We start from the raw sequence: 21,388 nt of genomic DNA, 5'->3' as shown, positions 1-21,388 counted from the left end.
ATAATCATTCTTCAAGGCCTTACTCAAGTCCAACCAATGAGCCTTTGTTGACCACTCCATTCTGAGCTCTTGTAAAATTACAACAATTTACTAGTCACATTGTGTTTTCTGTACTACCCAGGTTTTAACTTGATGTCCTAAGCTCGTCTAGCGCAAGGTTCTGTCCTTTACCTCTCACATGCTAAATTCAAAGTACTCAATAAATACAATGCTTAATATCTGGCCATTGTGTTTCTGAATCTCACAATTGTTTGGGATTTTCTTTGGGGTGGGGTAAGGAAACGTGGTTTAATAATCCACCCACGTATTATGCTTAATTCCAAAATGGAAGAGTACACAAAGAGTGGTGTGTAGTTTTCAAGAGAACCAAACCATCAAGGTACACACAGTGTTTCTAAGAGCTTTCGTTACTACGCACCGCAAGAAGTACTCATCTTGACATAGCCATAAAAACGTAACAGAACCAAGTTCTCTCACGACTAAAATATTTTTGGAATTGGAAAAATGGAAAAGTGTTCCGTGGGATCAGCATTTTTCACAACTCACTGCAACTACACCTTGAGAGTACACTTCCAGAACCGCGTGCCACTTAAGCAGGAAACTCGGCTGGCAGGGTGTGAAGCTCAGCCTCACCGAGCGGGCCTCACTGCCCCGGGATCCTGTCTAGCAGAGAGGCTACACCGCCCGCAGCCCGAGAGGCTAAGGCGGGACTTCCCCCTCTAACCCCGCCCCGCGTCCCTCCCCAGCCGTTACTTTCGGCGCGGGACCTGCGTGGCGCCGGGCTCTAGCAACGGCCCTAGCAACGGCCGGACTCCTCCCTCCGGTGTCTCCCGGAAAGCGCTCCGCCGTGCCCGCGCGCGGCCTCAGCCGGGAGCGCGCCTCGGGCTCTGGGGGAGCCGAAGACGCGTGGAGCTGTGTGAGGACCCGCGGGCGGTGCAGGTCTGAGTCCCATTCCGATCCCTGGTGCCGGTCTCCTCGCCCCTCTGCGGACCAGTGGTCTGGCCTGAGCCGTGCGTCCGCAGGGAGTGGACGCTCCTTGGCTGGGCCTTAGTGGAGGCTGTGCAGAGTGTCGCCTGTGAGTGGGGCCCTGGTCCCTGTGCGAGCGCTTGCATTTTTTAGGATCCTACGGGCCCCTTGGGAAAAAGGCTTCTAAATTTTACCTCAAAACAAAACAAAAAATGTTTTCTCCCAACAATTATTTTTCAGTGGTTTCCGCGCCAAGGAAAGTCTGTTCTGGCAGGCAGTCCCCAAGGAAGTATTTATTTTTTAGTGTTTGGAGTGGTTTGCGAGGGATTGGTAATCAGGGAAGGAGAAGCTAAGCACAGACAGGGTGCCGTGCAGTGTATTTAACATAATAAGTAGTGGTTACATAATAAGCCAAGGAGTCTGTTTCTTATGTCTGCATTACTTCTTGGGAACATAGGACAAGTAAAGTATATTGATACTTTTAAGATGCCAGTTCATGGAGTTGGATGATAAAATCGCTGCTTAAATCCACAGCATTTAAGTATTACTTCTGCCCGAAACCGTAGTGCACCCTGAAAAACTAAGGCAAGATAGTCTGCCTACCACATGATGGATGGTGTGGGAGAGGCCACTGGTCCTGCATGAAGAGGATGGCACCTTGGGTTTTTCAAAAATGAATGTTGGACCTGTGTATATTATGTGACCAGGTTCTTCAAAATACTTAAGGAAAAAAATTAAGGAAAAATGCTTTATCTAGTAGTGACTTGATCTACAATATATGGTTGGGGTGTTTTATATAGTATTACATTGGGAAGTGACTGGTAGCTAGGAACTTTTAACAGTATCGTTTTGCAAAAAACATATGTGTGTATATATATAATATATAAAATTTGCCATGCTGCCACTTGTGCCAGGTTGCAGATGGCCCATAAAGATGGTTTGTTAGGTTCTTCAGTAGGGAGATTGATACACATGATTTCTTTTTTAGAATGGTTTTGATGTGATAAGGAATTGTGGAATTCCTCCCTTTGCGCAAGACACAGAGATAGATACGTGAGATCAGTAAAGAATTCTGCTCTTGCAGAGTTGACTGCTAGGAGGGACAGCTTTGCTAAAAGGCAACTAACTACAAAAAGCAGATTTTTCCATGCTAAATAAGTGAAACCAGTGATAAATGGGCAAAGTTAAAGAGATGTTAAGAGGTTGCCATAGAACATCTAGAGTCCTGACTTTGAGACTAAAATAGAGGATTGTATGCAAGGTAGAATTGATGGAACTTGGTGAGTAATTAGATTTGGGGGAAAAGAGGTTAGAGGGGGAGTAAAAAATTTGTTTTCACCCTAATTTGCAGAATGATGAGTGTACCATCAAGGCATTTATTACTTTTTTAGGAGTAAATTCTTTTTATGTTTTCTAAGTAACCCTCAAAACTTTCATCAATAAACTTCAAAAGAATTTGATGTTCATAAGCATGTTTTGAAGGTTGTGAATCGTTACATTTGCAACAAACTATTTGTACACATTTGAGGCAGGCTATTGGCTAGGTCAGGACCGATGCCCTCGTCATGTGGTTTCGGAGACCTTTGGAGGGAACTGTCCATAACTAACCACTTTTGGCGTCTTTTGTGTGGCCACCACAGCCATAAGTGAGCGTATAGGTGAAACGGGAGGGGGGAGCCATAAACATTTCCTTTTCACTGTCTCATAGGTATTTATGTTGTTTGATTTTGTAGAGGAAGGACATTTATATAAGGCTTCACTAATATCCATTTGGCTGTTTGGAAGGCCAAGCGGAATATAGGGGAATATTTCTGAGGCAGAATGCACTTAGAGGGCCCTAGAAAAACTCACAAGTAGTTTTCCACTGAATGTCAGGCAACCACATTGACCTTCTTGACATCCCCAATAACTGTGTACGTCAGCCCCATATTGCTTGCGTTCTCTGGTAGCATATGCAAACCTTCTAAATAGTTACTGGAACACCCAGGAAAATGGAGTCAGGTTGAATTAGTCCAGTCCAGTTCCTTTTATAGAATGAGTCCCATGATGAAGTAATTCAAGACTATTACAACCTAAAAACGTTTTTTCATAAGGACCTCCGGCAACACCAGAGCAAACCCAAACCAAGATTTAGGTGAAACTTAACTAGCTTCCTAAGTGCAGTAATGGGACCTCTTTTGGCTTATGACAGTTGACCTTTGGTTGCCCAATAAGGGATTTGTAGCTCCGATTTCTGGAGACTAATAGTATCTCTTCCCAGACTTTTTTTTTTTTTTTGATTTTTTTTTCAACGTTTATTTATTTTTGGGACAGAGAGAGACAGAGCATGAACGGGGGAGGGTCAGAGAGAGAGGGAGACACAGAATCGGAAACAGGCTCCAGGCTCTGAGCCATCAGCCCAGAGCCGACGCGGGGCTCGAACTCACGGACCGCGAGATCGTGACCTGGCTGAAGTCGGACGCTTAACCGACTGCGCCACCCAGGCGCCCAGACTGCCTTTTATTTCTTTTTTTTTTTTTCAACGTTTATTTATTTTTGGGACAGAGAGAGACAGAGCATGAACGGGGGAGGGGCAGAGAGAGAGGGAGACACAGAATCGGAAACAGGCTCCAGGCTCTGAGCCATCAGCCCAGAGCCCGACGCGGGGCTCGAACCCACGGACCGCGAGATCGTGACCTGAGCTGAAGTCAGACGCTTAACCGACTGCGCCACCCAGGCGCCCCTCTTCCCAGACTTTTAAGGCTGCACCTGTCCTTAGAATGATTTTTTTTTTTTAATTTTAGTCAAGATTTCTTTACCTGAGTCTGTAGATGGACTTTTAGAGATCTGTAAACCGCATGAAATTGTGTGCAAAATATTGTGCCTGTGTATGCATCCATGTGAGAGGTCTAAGACTCTTTCACATGATCTTAAATGGATCTGAGACTCAAGAAAAGGAGGCAGCTTGGTAAATTTACTTTGAGTAAATTTGGCCACTATATTTTATTTTCCCAGTATATTTCAATGTATTTTTCTTCAATGACAAGCGTCTTTTTTCTTTGGGTCTCAAGCTTACTGGTATTTACAATCTATAAAAAAAACTCCTGATGAGTAATTAAATTAGTTTTACTAACTTCTTGTTGGTAAATTATGTTGAATATTATGTTCCACTGGACTTTTTGTTCACTTTCTATTTGGGATACCACAGAAAAGTTTCCTGCTGCAGTCACAGCATTTCTTCTCTTAGTGTTTGTACTCAAAGTGCCTGGGGCCTCATAGTTAAACACCACAATGCCATAAGGCTTTATAATGAAAGACTCATTTTACAGCTTTGGAATGCATATCAAATCAAAAGGTCCCCAGTCTCTTTTCTCCCTAAAAAGATAACTGTGCTTACAGAATATTTGAGTAACAGTTTGGACAGCCATTATTCTTTGAAAGAAATATTTAAATGGGAAAGTAATTTTACTATTTTATCTCTAGAAGTGAAGCATCTGAATGATTTATATTTTTAACAAGCAGTATGAAATCTTCAAGCGAGAGGACATTAGTGTTACTTTGTAAAATTTTTAAGTTTATAAGATCACACTTTATTTTTCTGGGTATGTATTTCACCTTTTGGGATAGTTTACAAATTATAATTGGTAGTAGATGCCTATCCTATTTTAGTGGATGTTTAGTTATGTTTGTGTGTGTGTTTTAATTTAAGTTGAAGAGGAATATATCTCTTAGAGCATAACCAACTAAATTTTACTGATTTCACTGGAACCTTGTATTTTCATTAGGATTTAGGTTGATATTTGATATCATGTAACATCAGTTTAAAGTCAGAGCCTACAGGGTTGAATACATTCCTGGCTGATACTAACATTAACCATTACATTCCTAAATAAAACAAGAGTCACTAAAAAATGGATTGTTGGTACCTAAGTTTTATATTTAGATAACTTTTCTAAGATAGCATCTTTTTATTTTTATGGAGGGACTGGCCCAGAAGGGTAATATATTGAGATTATTGCTTTTTAGTTTTGTATTTTAAATCATGCTAATTTAGTGGCTTAAAAAGCTTATTAACATTTTTAAATAAATATAGCAGCACACAGTTTTAAATTGAGTGATTTTCTTTGTGGAGACAAGTATAAAATATTTCCTATCTTTATTTTGCCCCCACTTTTTGTTTTTTGCAGCACACCTATGATGTATGTTTTAGAAATAGATGTTAAACTTTGGTTCGAATGAAAAATGTCTGTCAATCCACCTATATTTCTCAAAGACAAAGAAGAAAATAATTCAAAATTTGTGGAAATACAACAGTCACAAACTACTTCCATAGGTGCAGAAGATCCTCTTCAAAACTTATGCCTAGCATCTCAAGAAGTTCTTCAAAAAGCTCAGCAAAGTGGAAGATCAAAATGTCTCAAATGTGGTGGTTCAAGAATGTTCTATTGCTATACATGTTATGTCCCAGTTGAAAATGTACCTATTGAGCAGATGCCACTTGTGAAGGTTGGTAAGAAATTTAATTATTTGAAAATAGGAAAAGAGGTTTTAAAAAGACATCGCATATATACCTGCTCTAAAATAATTGATAAGCTTGATAAATAGCGTCATTGTGGAAATGAATACTATTAATAGAAAATTTAAACTTACAGAGTGGTAAATCTATTTCTTTTTCTTGTCTCTGGAATAAGAGATTCACATTGCTAAAATACTTGGGTCTGAGTGGTATTGTTTTGAATGAAATCAATTACTTTTTCATTAATGATTATAATTCATCTAAAACATAGGAAAAAATATGGCATAAACATGAATAGTACAAGAGACAAGTATATAGCTTGCCTGAAGGAACTTCAAAAACTACTTCAAGGCCTTGGACTTCTTTTTAAAAAAACATATCCTAAAGGAACTAGGATTGATGTTTGTTTAGGTTTTTGTAGAACAAGCTTATTACCCCCATCCTACACTAGGAGATAGAGCTCATGTCAGTGACCTAAACTAAGTAAACTTGAAAAGGCTACGTATTCATTGGGCCATATTATAATTGTAGTTATTTAAGTCAGATTTTAAAAAATTGATTTGAATTGATTGCTTACACTATACTTTTTCTTGCTTACCAAGATACTCTTGTGTAGGTGAAAGGTGTATAGACCATGATATCTTTGTAATCAAAGAGTTTATTACATATATGTCAACTTGTCTAACATTTACATGAACTTGGGTAGTAAATCAAATAATGTGTAAAATTTGCTGCCTATTAGGGCTTTAGAGAGACTAAACTCTACACATGGGCTCATTAGAATTTGTTGGTAAGAAAATAAGTTGAAACTATTCAAAAATATTTAATATGGTGACTTTAAGATTCATTTAAATTTGAAGTAGAATACTTTAATACTTATATTTTGTTACTTGAATTTCATTTTGGCTTGTAAGCTGTCTTGTCAAGTTCATGGTCTCCTGAGAGGTCTAAAATCACACTTACAGGCTATTGGAAAGTTTATTGGTCAAGAAGAAATAGGCATGGAATCTAATCAGCTTCATAGTTACCTTAAAAAAACTGAAAGCTTGAGGAAAATAATTTTTTTAAGTTTCCTATTATCTTGCAAGAATGTTACATTTCAAAGTATAGCTTTTAAAGTATACACAGAATTATTCTATCTTCTGTTCATATCATAGCCACATAAAGAGAGTATCCTTTTAGAAGTTTTAAGATGTATTGTGTTCCAAAGGATTGAAGATCAGAATAATAAAAGTCATTAACATACTGACTTTTCATAGAAATTTAAGAATAGAGGATTATTTTCCAAATCAGTGACTCAAAACACCATGCCAAGGGTTTGATCAACTCTAAATAGCCTACCGGATCATGCAGTTTTTAAAAGTGTTTATATGTTAATGGCCATATATAAAACTCAGTATGTTAACATATATTAATAGTAATAAAAACTCTGTAAAGTTTTCTTTCTAATGTTTACTTTATTTTTACAAATCATTCAGCATTTGCTTTTAGATAGCCTGCTTGGGAAGGAAAGACGACTACATGATGAGTAAGTGCCTCCCAAGCTTTAAAGTTTAGTCTATGGAATAAATTCGTAAATACTGATTCTTTTCATGCAGAATATGATTTTTTTTAATGTCATGAGAAATGAATAAGTAAAAGATGCTCTTGGGTATTTTTTAAAAAAGGAGTCTTCCCCCCCCCCCCCAAAAAAAAATCATGAGGTAAAAGAAATCTTCATCTTTAGTAGAGTCCTAGAATTTAATTTTTTTTTTAAGGTTCATTCATTTTTCAGAGACAGAGTGTGAGTGGGGTTGGAGCAGAAAGAGAGAGGGAGACACAGAATCCAAAGCAGGCTCCAGGCTCTGAGCTGTCAACACAGAACCCGACACAGGGCTCGGACTCATAGACCGCAAGATCATGACCTGAGCTGAAGTAACAGGCTTAACCGACTGAACCACCCAGGTGCCCCTAGAACCCTAGAATTTAAAAGACTCTTTTTTGGGAAAGTTGATAATCACACCGGAAAAGGCTTAGGGTACCTGCTAATGGCATTTTAATAAATTGGGGCAAAAAGATTTGGTAAATCTTTTATAGGAATTATAGGTGTTAGAGAACAGATGTTCTTTATGTATTTGAAAACAGAACATCTCTACTTGAACTGTGGTAAACACTGCTGGTGTTACTCTGTACCCTGTCATTATTTAAGAAGTATCTTCCTTTAAAATGTGTGAACTAGGGGCGCCTGGGTGGCGCAGTCGGTTAAGCGTCTGACTTCAGCCAGGTCACGATCTCGCGGTCCGTGAGTTCGAGCCCCGCGTCAGGCTCTGGGCTGATGGCTCGGAGCCTGGAGCCTGTTTCCGATTCTGTGTCTCCCTCTCTCTCTGCCCCTCCCCTGTTCATGCTCTGTCTCTCTCTGTCCCAAAATAAATAAAAAACGTTGAAAAAAAAATTTAAAAAAAAAATAAATAAATAAAATGTGTGAACTAGAGTACAAACAGTATTATTTCCACAATTTGATCTGTGCTTTTGTTTCATAGTAGCAGAAACTTCAGGGACCTATACTGGGTCCCAGGATACTTCTTGAGCACAAAGTTTGCATAATTGTCTTATACTTGTAGAATTTAGTCCATGATAGGCTAGGTACATGACTTTTAAATATATGAGTAACACCTCTGTGTCCTTGATGTAAATGGTACCCTTCAGACATAGCCAGCTAATCAGAAATGTCACCTTTGGAATTTTCAGCTCTACTCATCAGCCATAGAAGAAAGTCAGTTTTACTAGTAATAGAATACTTTGTCACAATGTGCTTTCTTTTTCTTCTTTCCTCTTTCTATCTGCCCTGGGCTAAGATAATGCTGACCTGGGACTGAGAGACCCTGGGGAAAGGGAATGTAGTGTCAACTGAGACTGAGCATCATGAGGAAATTCTGACGTAGAGTTCAGCCAGAAGTAGACTGATGTAAAATCATTTGTGAACTGCCTACTTAAATGGTAAATTTTCTATAACTAGAAGTTGGTTTGATGATTTGAAGCAATTGGCCCTAATTGGTCACTAGGCCCAAGTGGGGAGGGAAGGAGATTTGGCGTTTGAAGCCCTAAATTGAAAACTACTTGGGGTACATATTTATGGCCCTTCTGGGATATATACCCTCCTTTTCCACACAGTCACCCAGAAAAGTAAAGTATGTACAGTTGGGACCATCTAGTAGCGTGCGGCAACTGCTCCTTTAAAAACCAGCTCTAGAATTAATGATACGTACAACAATATGGATGACTCTCAGAACAATTATTCTGAGTGAAAGAAGTCAGATGAAAAGAGTACATACCATATTTGTATATTAATTTATGAATGATTATTTCAGTAAAAAATACATATTCAAGAACCAAAAAAAACCCCAACAGAAAAAGAAAAGAGCATATACCATATGATTTCATTTATATAAAACCTTAGAAAATGCAGACCTATAGTGATAGCAGAGCAATCATCATTGCCTAGGGACTGTGAGTGGTAGTTGATGGGGAAAGGGGAAGGAGGGAGGCACAAGAAGGCTTTTGGGGGCGACAGATAAATTTGTGATCTTGATTATGGTGATGAACTCAAGGGTGTTAAAATTCATTATATTGTATACCTTAAATATGTGGCATTTATTATACCTATTTTATCCCTTTATTAAAGCTGTTTTAAAAAACAAAAATAGTTTTGTACTCCAGGGTAAAATAACTTGCCCCAGGGTAAATACCTAGAATCCTACCTAAAATCCTGTTTTGGGTAAAGCGGAAGCTGGAAGAATGTTTATCATAACAAATAAAACATTTATAATCAGTGAAGAATCCAACTTGGAGTTTCTTATATGTTATGGGGGGGATATGACTTGGCTTTCATTTTCATACTCTTGACTGTAGCACCTGTATACGCATTATACAGAAAACTAAAACAAGTCAGTGAAATGATAGTAAAATCTCACTCAAGAAATGCAAGAGAATATTATTTTTACAAAGAGGCAGGACATAATCCATAACAAAGAAACTTTAAGGAAAATAGACAAAATTATTTTGAAGAGAGTTAATTTTTATATAAAGTGTGCACCTCTTGGACCTGTTACTTTTTCCAATTGATGATTATTTCATTTTTGCTGTGAAAGGCCACTGATGAGAATCATGATGTTCACAACAAAGGGTAATACCTTTGATCTCGAAGGACATGTAGGGAATAAAATTTGACTTGAAGTTTAGATTTGAAGCCTTTGCCCAAACTTATATTTCCTTTTATTGTGTCATAAAATTAACAAACCTAGCGTTTATAGAAATTATAAAAAATGTTCTTGGCACAGATACTGAAATGCAAGGAATTGGACTCCCTGCCTATGTAACGTAAATGAAAATGACCTTGAAACTTTGCTTTAAGAGTAGATTCTATATTAAAGGAGTTGGAAATAGTTGTTTAGTATGTGATCAACAATATCCAGGAAGAAATTTGGGTTTGCTTTATGGCTTTTAGAATTCTTAATATTCTAGTTTAGAAATGTATGATTTTCAAATTATATTTGTAGGAGCTTAGTGTGAACTTATTATTTTAGCCTTAAAGATTATTTTTATTAACATAAAAATTAGAATTTTTATGTTTGTTGTGTTGATTTCTCTTTTTTTAAATTTTAGCTTCCACTGAAGATTGACATCATTAAACATCCAAATGAAACAGATGGCAAAAGTACTGCTGTACATGCAAAACTATTAGCACCTGAATTTGTAAATATTTACACGTATCCTTGTATTCCAGAATATGAAGAAAAGGACCATGAAGTAGGCAGCTTATTTTTTTACAACTCTTCACATTAAGTCTAAAAATGAATTTTTTTACTGTTTATTTTTTTTTTGAGAGAGAGAGAGTCAGAGTCAAAGTGTGAGTGGGGGAGGGGCAGAGAAGGAGGGAGACACAGAAACTGAAGCAGGCCCCAGGCTCTGAGCTGTCAGCACAGAGCCTGATGTAGGGTTCAAACTCAAGAACAGTGAGATTATGACCTGAGTGGAAGTCGGATGCTTAACTGAGCCACCCAGGTGTCTCTAAAAATGAATTTTAAATTCTATTACCTTTATAAGCTTACTTGAACATAATTTAATATTTTTCTTAATGACCTAGAGTTATTTTTTTATAGCAATAAACATACAAATTATTTACTTCATTGGTATCTTCAAAGATCAAATGATTTTAGATTGTTAAGGCTTTTTTGAATCTCGTCTTTCAACTTTATATAGTTTTTCTGCATTATTTCTTCAGGTTTTTACTTACTGCCAACATTACTGTGCCTGCTTTTACTTTCTTCCCTCTCCATTTTCCTGCCTATAGTACATACAGATCTAATTTGATATGAACTAAGAAACCATATTATGAACATAATGGGAACATATTCAACATGTTTGTTTCTTGTCAAGTTTTAAGTCAGAATTTATTCATTTCAAAGATCATAATAGCACACTGCTGACTTAAGTTTCTTTGCTTTAGGTTGCACTGGTTTTTCCTGGACCTAAGTCTATTTCAATAAAAGATCTTTCTTTTCATCTGCAAAAAAGGATTCAAAATAATGTTAGAGACAAAAATGACCCTGAGAAGCCATCTGTTAAACGCAAGAAAACTGAAGAACAGGATTTAAATGACAGCAAGGGCCAAGACACAACACTGAAAAAAATTATATTTATCGATAGCACCTGGAACCAAACAAACAAAATATTCACTGATGAGAGACTTCAAGGTAAGAAAAACAGATTTTTTGTGGATTGCTCTGTCTCCCAACTTTCATTTAAAAAAACTTCAGACCTGCAGATTATTGGAAGAATTGCACTGAATACCCATACATTTTGCCACATTTGTTTTATTTTCTATTATATGTGTGTTTATACTTAGATATATCATTCATTTTTGGTTGAACTGCTTGAAAGTAAGTTGCAGGCTTGGCAACACTTCACCCTTAAATACCTAACTGTACATCTTTTTAAGAATAATTGCAAAGTCACAATACCATTATCACTCTAAGCAAATTAACAAAAGTTCTCTAATCTGTAATACAGAACATAGTCCATATTCACATTTCCCTAATCGACCCAAAGTATCTTTTGTAGCTCTTTTTTCCTTCATATCCCATGTAGTTATTAGGCCTCCTCAGTCTGATTTAACATAGAGCTTCTCCTGTTTTTGTTTTCTATGACTTTGGCTGGCGTGAGGAGGACCGGGCAGTTGTCTGAATGCTCCATCATAATTAGATTCACTTCAGTATTTTTGCAAGGATACTTCATGATAAGGATAAATCTAGGGTTGTCCATGACAATTCCAGTTTATACTTGTTCTGGTATGATTATTAATAGCATTCCCTTTCATTCTCAGAAATGAAGCTCTTTAACTTACTAATTATATGATTACCCTATTCATAGGTAAAGTTATATACTTATTGCATCAAATCAAGAGGCATATAATGTAAGTTCCGTTATTGGTAACAACTTTAATTAATTAAAGTGGTGATTGCCAGGTCTCTCCATTATAAAGGTTTGTTTTCTTCTTTGAAACTAGTAGTAGTAACCTGTGGGGTGGCGCTTCGAGACTATAAACTGTCTATTTCCCAACTGCTGTTCACTGAGTGGTTTTAGTATTCATTGATGACTTGCCTAAATCAGTACTTACATCAAGGATTGCAAAATGATGACATTTCTTTTACATTTGTTAGCTGGCTTTCTTATGTAAAGAACTCTTCTCCACACCCCCCTTCTTTTTTTTCCACTCTCCCCCTGCCCCTTTTTGAGGTCACTGTACATTTTTAGATTTCCTTTTAGTTCATCATACGTAATATGTTGTGATTGTATCTTTTTTGATGCCCACATTGTCTCAACTTTTGCTAGTGGAGGCCTTCAAGCCCTCTCTGTGTCATGGCCTCATTAGTCTTTTCTGGTACAACAGGATGTCCCAAGTTCACTTGTACTTTTTTCCTGCCCCAGATCTAGAACCAATGATTGATTATACAAAGGAGCTGTGGTTCTTTTTAGTGGGGACTAATATTAGAAATCAAGAGCTAGTAAACTTATTACAACTTGGATGTCATTGCTACAGTGGATAGAGCCAAGGAAAATGCACATATATCATGAGTTCACATGGATAGTTCCAATTCCAAGATTTAACTTCCCAAGGATTTTCTTTCTTTTGTTTTACCTTTGTATGTCTCTGTCTCTTAGAGTGAAAAGTTTAGTTCCTAATAAAATGGTTTAAAAGAGTTTCTTCACTTGCCCAACTAGCACAGCTAGTAATTTGAAGAACAGGAACTCATGTTACCTCTCTTGTTTACTTGCACCTTACTTAGTTCTTCAGGGTTTTTCAGTAGTTTCTCTAAATACTTTAGATTTATTTCCAGCTCTTGATAGCTTTGTTTGTGTACCATGTTTGATTAGAAGGCAAGAGAGCTACCCAGTTGGTTTTAGACAGTTGCCAAAACAGTTTCAACCTGGGAGACCCTTTCTCAGGCTATTGTTAAAAATGCACATCACCTAGAAAAGAAAGTTTATGACACTTCTTTGGAGTTTAACTTGTGTTAACTAATCTCAAACTAACGTGAGTGACAATACTAGATTTAATTTACATAGTTCATACCTCTGAGGTCAACATACATGTTGGTAAGATTGCTTTGTCATTCTAATTGTGTGCATACCTGTGTGTTTGTTGGTGAGAATGATAAGCAGAAAGATAGAGACAGAGAAATTGTGTGTGTGTGTGTGTGTGTGTGTGTGTGTGTGTGAGAGAGAGAGAGAGAGAGAGAGAGAGAGGGAGGGAGGGAAAGGGGGGGGGGGTGGGAAGGAGAGAGACAGAGAAACTACAGAGTATAAGACGTAGAAGAATCTTTTTGCTGATATTTAATAGAGGGATGGAGCCCTAAGGCCCGACTCTTTGGAGCACTCCCTGCCACACTGCATTGGATGGTTACAGCAGCACCTTATTCCTCAGTTTGAAGATTTTTCTGAACTACTTTCTTTACAATTATCTTATATGGTAATTGAAAGGATCAAATGAAAGAACATGAGTGAAAGCAGTTAAAAAAACTATAAAAGGAATTATTGAGCACAATTCAAAAATCTGTTTTCAGAGTGTTCATATTTGAAATTAAGGCTTCAAATCAGATTTGTACCAAAATTTCTGTTATTCCTTTCCAGATCACATAGTAGGTATCCTGTATTTTTAAAAGGGGATTTCTTAATTCCTTCAAAACCATGAAATCTGCATGTCCTACTTCAACCCCTCTCCCTTCTAGTGCCTTATTGCACCACAGGGACTACTTCAGGCTTTGCACATACTTAACAATCTCTGTATATGTGAAAAAACAGTTTCCAGAAAAACCAAATTACTTCCTCAAGACACAATCCATGTTTGCTATAAATCATTGCCTTTGGGTTTTAAAACATTTTATCATTTGATGGGATTAAACTGAACAAACCAGCTTTTTTTTTTCAATATATGAAATTTATTGTCAAATTGGTTTCCATACAACATCCAGTGCTCATCCCAAAAGGTGCCCTCCTCAATACCCATCACCCACCCTCCCCTCCCTCCCACCCCCCATCGACCCTCAGTTTGTTCTCAGCTTTTAAGAGTCTCTTAAGCTTTGTCTCTCTCCCACTCTAACATCTTTTTTTTTTTTCCTTCCCCTCCTCCATGGGTTTCTTTTAAGTTTCTCAGGATCCACATAAGAGTGAAAACATATGGTATCTGTCTTTCTCTGTATGGCTTATTACGCTTAGCATTACAGTCTCCATTTCCATCCACATTGCTACAAAGGGCCATATTTCATTCTTTCTCATTGCCATGTAGTACTCCATTGTGTATATAAACCACAATTTCTTTATCCATTCATCATGAACACACCAGCTTTAAACCTCAGATAAAACCCTCAAATGTAATGTATTGGAAATTGTTTCGGTTATCTTATGAATGCAGAGGTTAAGAATCTCTTTAACAATGTAGAAACATACTGTTTTGCCACATTTTACAGAGAAATAGCTCTGAATGTTTTACTCTTGGCAAAATAAAACATTTGAAGGTTGAGCGCATAATTTAATCATAAAATGTGAACTTAACACGTGAAGAGTGATAATAACATTCTTGAAGATTCACCATAGGAAGCCTTAGAAGAAGGTGGTGAGGAAGGATGGTTACTTTTGTTGGAGAGGCAGTCCAAATTATAAAAACTGGGATTATATTATAATTTGTTTTATGGGTACCTGGGTGGCTCAGTCAATTAAGCATCCAGCTTCAGCTCAGACCATGATTTCATTGCTCGTGAATTCGAGCCCGGTGTCAGGTTCTGTGCTGACAGCTCAGAGCCTGGAGTCTGCTTTAGATTCTGTGTCTCCTTCTTTCTCTGCTGCTCCCCATTCATGCTCTGTCTCTGTCTCTGTCTCTCTCTCTCAAAAATAAATAAACATTTAAAAACATTTTTTTAAATTAGCCAGCCATCTCCCTTCATTTTGACTGTATTGATACAATGTTTAAAGTGACTGCTTTTTTTTTAGATTAAAAGCATTGCCTGAACTGTAGTCAGTGTGTAAGTGAGTGCCGTATCATATACTGCCTCATTCAGTCCTCACAATGACAGTATGAGGATAGCTCAAGATTTTTACTCTTACTTTTCAGTTGAAGAAATTCAGGCAATAATTTTGAAGGGAAAAGCCATTTATAATTATCTGCTTTAAAATTCTGCTAAAAAAGATTTGCTGATTTCATCATAAAATTATTGTCAAAAAATGCTAGCAAAAGAATTTTTTAATATATGTATTGAGCTTTTAAAAATAAATATTTTCTATATAATCCCATGCCTGTGTTTTTCAGTGTGTTTTCAAAGGTTCTATATACTAATAAGAAAATCATTAAAACAGGATGGATTAATGGTAATAATCACTAACTCTTGATTTTTATACTTAACATTTTAGAACATATTAGGTGTATTAGAAACCAGCATTATTTAATAGTTACTTTTGGTTTGTTTTTTAGAAATTGCATTGTGATATCAAATCCTATGTTAACATTTTAATTGTACTAATTAGGACATTTTCAAATGTTTGCCTTTACTTCTTGGATATAGTTAACATTAATACAAATAGTCAAAAGAGTTTGGTTTGGGTTGTTACAACTTTTGTGTATCTTTGAATCAAAATGATTCACACTGAAATATTTTCAGGGCACCTGGGTGGATCCATTGATCAGGTCATGATCTCACAGTTTGTGGGTTTGAGCCTGGCATCAGGCTCTGTGCTGACAGCTTGGAGCCTAGAGCCTGCTTTGGATTCTGTGTCTCCCTCTCTTCTGCCCTTCCCTTGCTCATACTCTGTCTCTCTATCTCTCTCAAAAATAAATAAAACATTAAAAAAAATCAAATTGGAATATTTTCAAAATACCCAGATAGAATACTTTAAAGGTTGTGATTTGTCCATTCATTCAGTAATATTTGTTGAACACCTGCTCCTGGATAGGTGATGTCCTAGATTGGGGGATAGAAAGGAGAATAGAGCACTCTCTCTACTCTCTAGTTGATCACAGTGGCTATTAGTTAGGGTTGTGTCTCCCCATATGAAACAGAAACCCAGATGGAATCTTAAAACAAGTAGTGAGTTTACTTTTCATGGGTAAAAGTCCAGAAATAGGTAGTCCAAGCTATTATAAGGACTTCACAATGCCTGTAAAGATTCATACTCATTCCATTTTATTCCTCCATCACTTTAATCCTTGTAAGATAGCTGCTAGGTCCCAAGACAAACCATATATATTCCAGTTGTTATATGCCCACTGAGTCTGGCTCTTTCATTAAAAAATAAATATATAATATAATAATAGCTTTCTTGGAATTTCCTCCTAGGAGTTTTCGTTTTTCCTTCTTTGGCCAGAATGGTTCACATGACCACTCTGGCTATGAGTAGAGCTGGGACATAGTTTTTATTTTTAGCTGGACACTTGCCATACTGAACAGGATTGAGGTTTGTTAATATTGAGAGAAGGAGAACATGAATATTGAGAAGATAGTGGACATTGTCTGCCATGTAATCTATTACAGGAGGCAGACAAGTAAGCAGGTAAGAAAATTCAATAAATTTTAGATGCAGGGGTAGCATTGAGGAGACACAATCCTGTTCTTCGTGGATTCCCTGAAGGATTGACTGTTTCTGTTGAAATCTTGATGGATAAAGGGCTGAGGCCTGGGCAGTTCAGTCAAAGGGAATGGCATATACACAAAGATATAAAAACATCATTTTACGTTCAGGACACTGAAAAAGTTGAATATGGTGTAGAATGTGTACGTATATAAGAATGGTAGGAGAAATAACTGTGAAGAAATACAAACTGTGAATGCCCTTGAATATCATGCCTGGGAATTCGGTCTTTTTTTCCACAGGTGCTATGACACTTGTAGAGAATTTAATGCCAGACATTGACATGATTAGATTTGTACTGTAAGCCTAATGGGAAGAACAGGGCTGGGACCTGACTTCTGGCTCTCATTCTGCCACTAAATAGGCAAAGGTGTTATTTATATTACTTTTTAAACTAAGTTATAACACATGTGAAAGAACATATATATATATATAATATAATGTTATAGCACATGGTGATATAATGAATAATTAAGAACCCAGGCACCAGAATTGTATCAATAACTTATCTACCTATGTTCTTCCCTGCGTGACTCCACTTCTCCCCTGATCAGAGATAACTTTTCTCCTGAATTATGTTTTCATCATTCCTTTGTGTTTTATTTATATGCATCAGCTTTCATAATCTTGTTATTTAGTTTTTATTTTGACCTGCATGTTGTATTCCCAGGGACCTGCAATCTAAAGTCACCATTTTGTTTCTAAGGTTAACCCCTGTTGTTACATGATTAACTATAGTTTATTCATTTTCACTGCTGTGTATTATCTGTGTGAATATACTACAGTTTATCTAGTCTCCTATGATGAAACACTTGAGTTATTCTAGTTTCTGCTCTTACAAATTATGCATCTGCGAATACTCTTATGCATGTACAAGGTTCCTTAAGGAAACATACCTTGAAGTGGAATCGTTGGGTTGTTGCATATGAGAATGCCCACTTATACAAGGTAATGCCAACTGTTTTCCAAAGTGTGGGTATACAGATTTATACACCCGTCATTAATGTATAAGAGTCCCCATTGATCCATGATGCCTCCTATCTTGGTATTGTCAGATGTTTGATTTTTGCCAGTCTAGCAGGTATAAAGTGGCATCTCATTGTGATCATAATTTGCCTTTCCCTTAGTTAATAATTGGATTGAGCATCCTTTGTTCATTATTTGGCCACACGCATCCCGTTCTGTGAAACAATTATGTGCATCTTTCTAATTTTTTAAAATTGATTTGTAGGAATTCTTTAGATCTACTAGAATGTAGATAATAATGTTTTGAAATATCTCCTTGTAGCTTATGACTCATCTTTTAAATTTCTTTATGGTATCTTTTGAGGAATAGAAATTCTTGATGTAGAATTCAGTCTTTCATGTTGAGCACTTGCTATGTCTTGTATAAATCCTCTCTACCCTAAGATACTATATTTTAGTAATTGTTATTGATTTTAAAAGTATTTTCTCTGTAAGTAATGTCAATTGTGTTTCTTCCTTTCCAGTTCTTACACATCTAATTAATTTATTGTTTTTTTACTGTGTCAGCTCAGACCTCCGGGTTGACCCTCCAATGTTGAGGGAAGCCCTGTAGACAGACTGTAGAGGTCATCCTGTATTTCAGTCTCAGAATCTTTTACATGGAGGATTTCATCTATTCATGTTTGCTATGAGTATTGATATTTTGGGATGTATTTCTGCCATCTTAATTTTATTTGTCCTGTTGTTTACTTTTTTGTTGTTGACTTTTTTCAAGTTTTTATCTTTTTCCATTCTGTAATATTCCTATTTTGGTTCTTTTAGAAAATTGTACTCGCACATGCGACTTATTTTAAGTCAAACAGTATTTTAAACAAGATTTTAATCTTCCCTTTTGAACACGCTAAGCACTTAGCAGACAATGTTTGATTCAACTTCCTCCTTGTTCACTAAGTTACTGTTATTTTCTTCATTATTTTTGTTCTGTCCTTTATCTTCAGCCTGCAAATTAGATATGGTTATTGTTTTTGTTTCATTCAGGTAGCATTTATTTGGATTTGCATAGATGTTTATTGTTTTCTTTGCTCACCTTTCCTTTAACCCAGACTGTCTTTGCTGAAATACATTCCTTAACAATTACTTTCATTTGGTTTCCTGTTGGCATATGTTCAGTTTTTGTTACTTTACTAATGTTTTCATTCCTGTTGTTAATATATAGTTCTGCTGAGTACACAATTTGAGGTTGTTAGTTTTTTCTCTTGACACTTTGAAGGTTTTATTCTGGAGTCTTCAGTACTTTACTATTGCTGATAAAAAGTCTCCTATCATTCCCGTTACCATTCTTTTGTATATGATCTGCCACTTCTTAATCCCTGCTTTAAAATCTCTTTAACTTTGCTCTTTTGCAGTTATACTATTGTGTGATGGATCTAGGCCTTGATTTCTGTAGATTTATTCTGCTTGAGATACATTATTTCATGGATCTGTGGCTTTGCATTTTTAAAAATAGTCTATGGAAAAGTCATGGACATTATCTCTTTAAATACTATCTCTCCTCCATTCTCTGTTCTCTCCCCCTGCAAGTCCTATGTAGACATTTGATCCTCCTTATCTCTTAAAAATCTTAATATTTTACAGTATTTTATTTCTTGTCATTCTTTGCTGCATTTCTGAAGTAGCTTTTAGGTTAAAGAGAGGTGGGATAGTAGGGAATCATCGGTAACTCAAAAGTTCCTTATCTGGGTAGGGAGGCTCATTTTAATACTCCCTTCTCCCTTTAATACTACTTTCTCACTTTGAAATAAATATGCTTTATAAAAGTATAGCAAAATAAATATAATGTGAATCTAAGTAGTGGTCTAAGGTGCTAAAAGCATCTTGGGTTTGTATGTTCACATCTGAGTTTTAAGAGGTCAAAGAACTGTTCTGTGATTTCATGAATTATTTCCTCTTTAAATGCACAGGAGTAAGACATTCTAGCTGACTGTGTCATTAGGCCTCATGTACAGATGTGGCAGAGCCAAAGAAACAACATTAGGTACTCTGTTCATGAATATATAGCCAAAAAGTGATAATCCAGAAGTCAACTTTAACTATATTAAGGACCATTAACTTGCCTATCTCTCCTAGTGAGTTTTAGAATGATGTTTGAAATGTCAGTTTATCAAGGAAATGAAACCTTCTGAATATTGGTGAATTTAGTACTGTCACTGGTTAAAATGTAAAAAGACACTGGTAGATAGAAAATAGCATCTTGATTACTTTTAACTCATGGTTGCAAGTTCTAAGATTTATGTATAAAATTTTGTTCTGTGTTTTATATTGCTTCTGTATTTACCTTAATGCATTTAAGAAAATACCCTATTTGGTTGGGGTTGAAGGAACTTGTGTATTCTCTTAAAAAAATTCTTAAAATAATTAAGAGAAATTATCATTATTGTGCCAGATCCTGTGGTTAATAAAAATATTTATACTTATTTGTTTTGGCAGGACTGTTACAAGTTGAGTTGAAAACAAGAAAAACTTGCTTTTGGCGCCATCAAAAAGGAAAGCCAGACACCTTCCTTTCCACAATTGAAGCTATTTACTACTTTCTAGTAGACTACCATACTGATATATTAAAAGAGAAATACCAAGGACAATATGACAATCTCTTATTTTTCTACTCTTTTATGTACCAGCTGATAAAGAATGCCAAATGTTCTGGAGACAAGGAAATGAGAAAACTTATCCATTAGTTTTTAAAAAGCTACTTATGTCATTTTATTTTGCTAAAAATCAATAAACCTTTACTTGTGCTTTGTTTATTCTTAGGAAATATTATATATAATGTCTGTTAGATCACTTGAGAAAATAAGGTTTCATTCATTTACCTCATTTTCTAAGGGAATTTTTAGAGATAGTATTGACTGAAACACTCATTTCAGAAGTTATTTGCTCAAGTTGGGTATATCTAAGTTCATTACTACATTTTAATATAATAGATGTTATATTATGTAATTAGATATAATAGTTTGTTTAGGGGATCTTCATATTTTTCTGTCTATACCCACTACCACATTTGGAGGTAGATGGGATCAGATCTCCTCACTGAAAATGAAGTCATAAATACTTGGCTTGAGTTTTGTGGCAAACATAGGCAGAACTAGACTTGCAACTTTAGTGGCTAGGGCTGTTTCTGTAAGTCCACACTGCCTGTGATGGACATTTGTTGCTTTTTACATTTGGCCTGACATCTTTTTTAGGCAGAAATTACTGGCAGTCATGTCCTACCGTGGGTAAGGACATATGACCCAGTTTAGCAAACGAAGTGCCTGGTGGTTGAGCCAAGGATGAGCACATGACCCAGCATCCTTTCTGACAAGTGATGTGAGTGCTGTAGGAGATAGGGTTTATTTTCAAAAAGCAATATGGTGCACAGATTCTAGAGCTAGCTACTTGAATTTAAATCTTAGCTTTTCTTCTTCCTCTTACCAGTCATATGTCAGTTGCTTCATTTCTAAAGAGATGATAGTACAGTTGCCACCTTATAGCATTATCGTGAGGATTAACTGAGTTAATGTATCTAAGGAGCTTTCAACAGCACCTGTCTATACTCAGTGCTATATATGTGTCTATTCTTTTTATTGTTTTATTTGAAATTGTGAGCTAACCATGCTATAACCCTAGAGCTGCTGATGGCATCTGTGCTGCAGATGGTGGGAACTCGCCTTAGAATGAAGCCAGGGGAGGAAAATGGAGTGGAGAGATAAGACTGAGTCCTGAGGACATCATTTAATCACCTAATCTAGCTGCTTGTGAAGGATC

General features: G+C 36.4%; 1 protein-coding gene across 3 annotated transcripts; it reads left to right on the top strand.

Annotated features, from left to right (window-relative positions):
* Nucleotides 1–862: 862 nt before the first annotated feature.
* DTWD1 (DTW domain containing 1) lies at nucleotides 863–20,369 on the top strand. 3 transcript variants are annotated; one of them, XM_030318220.1, is made up of 6 exons: nucleotides 863–939; nucleotides 5,133–5,451; nucleotides 10,103–10,246; nucleotides 10,947–11,193; nucleotides 11,870–11,912; nucleotides 20,072–20,161. In XM_030318220.1, the coding sequence occupies exons 2-6, from the start codon at nucleotides 5,188–5,190 to the stop codon at nucleotides 20,085–20,087; spliced, it is 714 nt and encodes a 237-aa protein (XP_030174080.1). In that variant the 5' UTR covers nucleotides 863–939; nucleotides 5,133–5,187; the 3' UTR covers nucleotides 20,088–20,161. The 3 variants fall into 3 exon arrangements, with proteins under 3 accessions (XP_030174080.1, XP_030174078.1, XP_030174079.1); XM_030318218.1 differs by lacking the exon at nucleotides 11,870–11,912 and having other exon boundaries at nucleotides 20,072–20,369; XM_030318219.1 differs by lacking the exons at nucleotides 863–939; nucleotides 11,870–11,912 and adding an exon at nucleotides 957–1,075 and having other exon boundaries at nucleotides 20,072–20,369.
* Nucleotides 20,370–21,388: the final 1,019 nt, after the last annotated feature.

This window comes from Lynx canadensis, chromosome B3, assembly GCF_007474595.2.
Source record: "Lynx canadensis isolate LIC74 chromosome B3, mLynCan4.pri.v2, whole genome shotgun sequence".
NCBI lineage: Eukaryota > Metazoa > Chordata > Mammalia > Carnivora > Felidae > Lynx > Lynx canadensis.
The sequence above is the reverse complement of the archived record's forward strand: the minus strand, read 5'-3'. Positions and strand labels throughout refer to the sequence as shown.

Bases quoted from the DNA above. Each gene is read 5' to 3' on its own strand.
- DTWD1 (XM_030318218.1), top strand. From the start codon at position 5,188: ATGTCTGTCAATCCACCTATATTTCTCAAAGACAAAGAAGAAAATAAT. The intron at 10,247-10,946 runs GTAGGCAGCTTA...TCTTTGCTTTAG, and splicing joins ATGAAGAAAAGGACCATGAA to GTTGCACTGGTTTTTCCTGG. The intron at 11,194-20,071 runs GTAAGAAAAACA...TTGTTTTGGCAG, and splicing joins CACTGATGAGAGACTTCAAG to GACTGTTACAAGTTGAGTTG.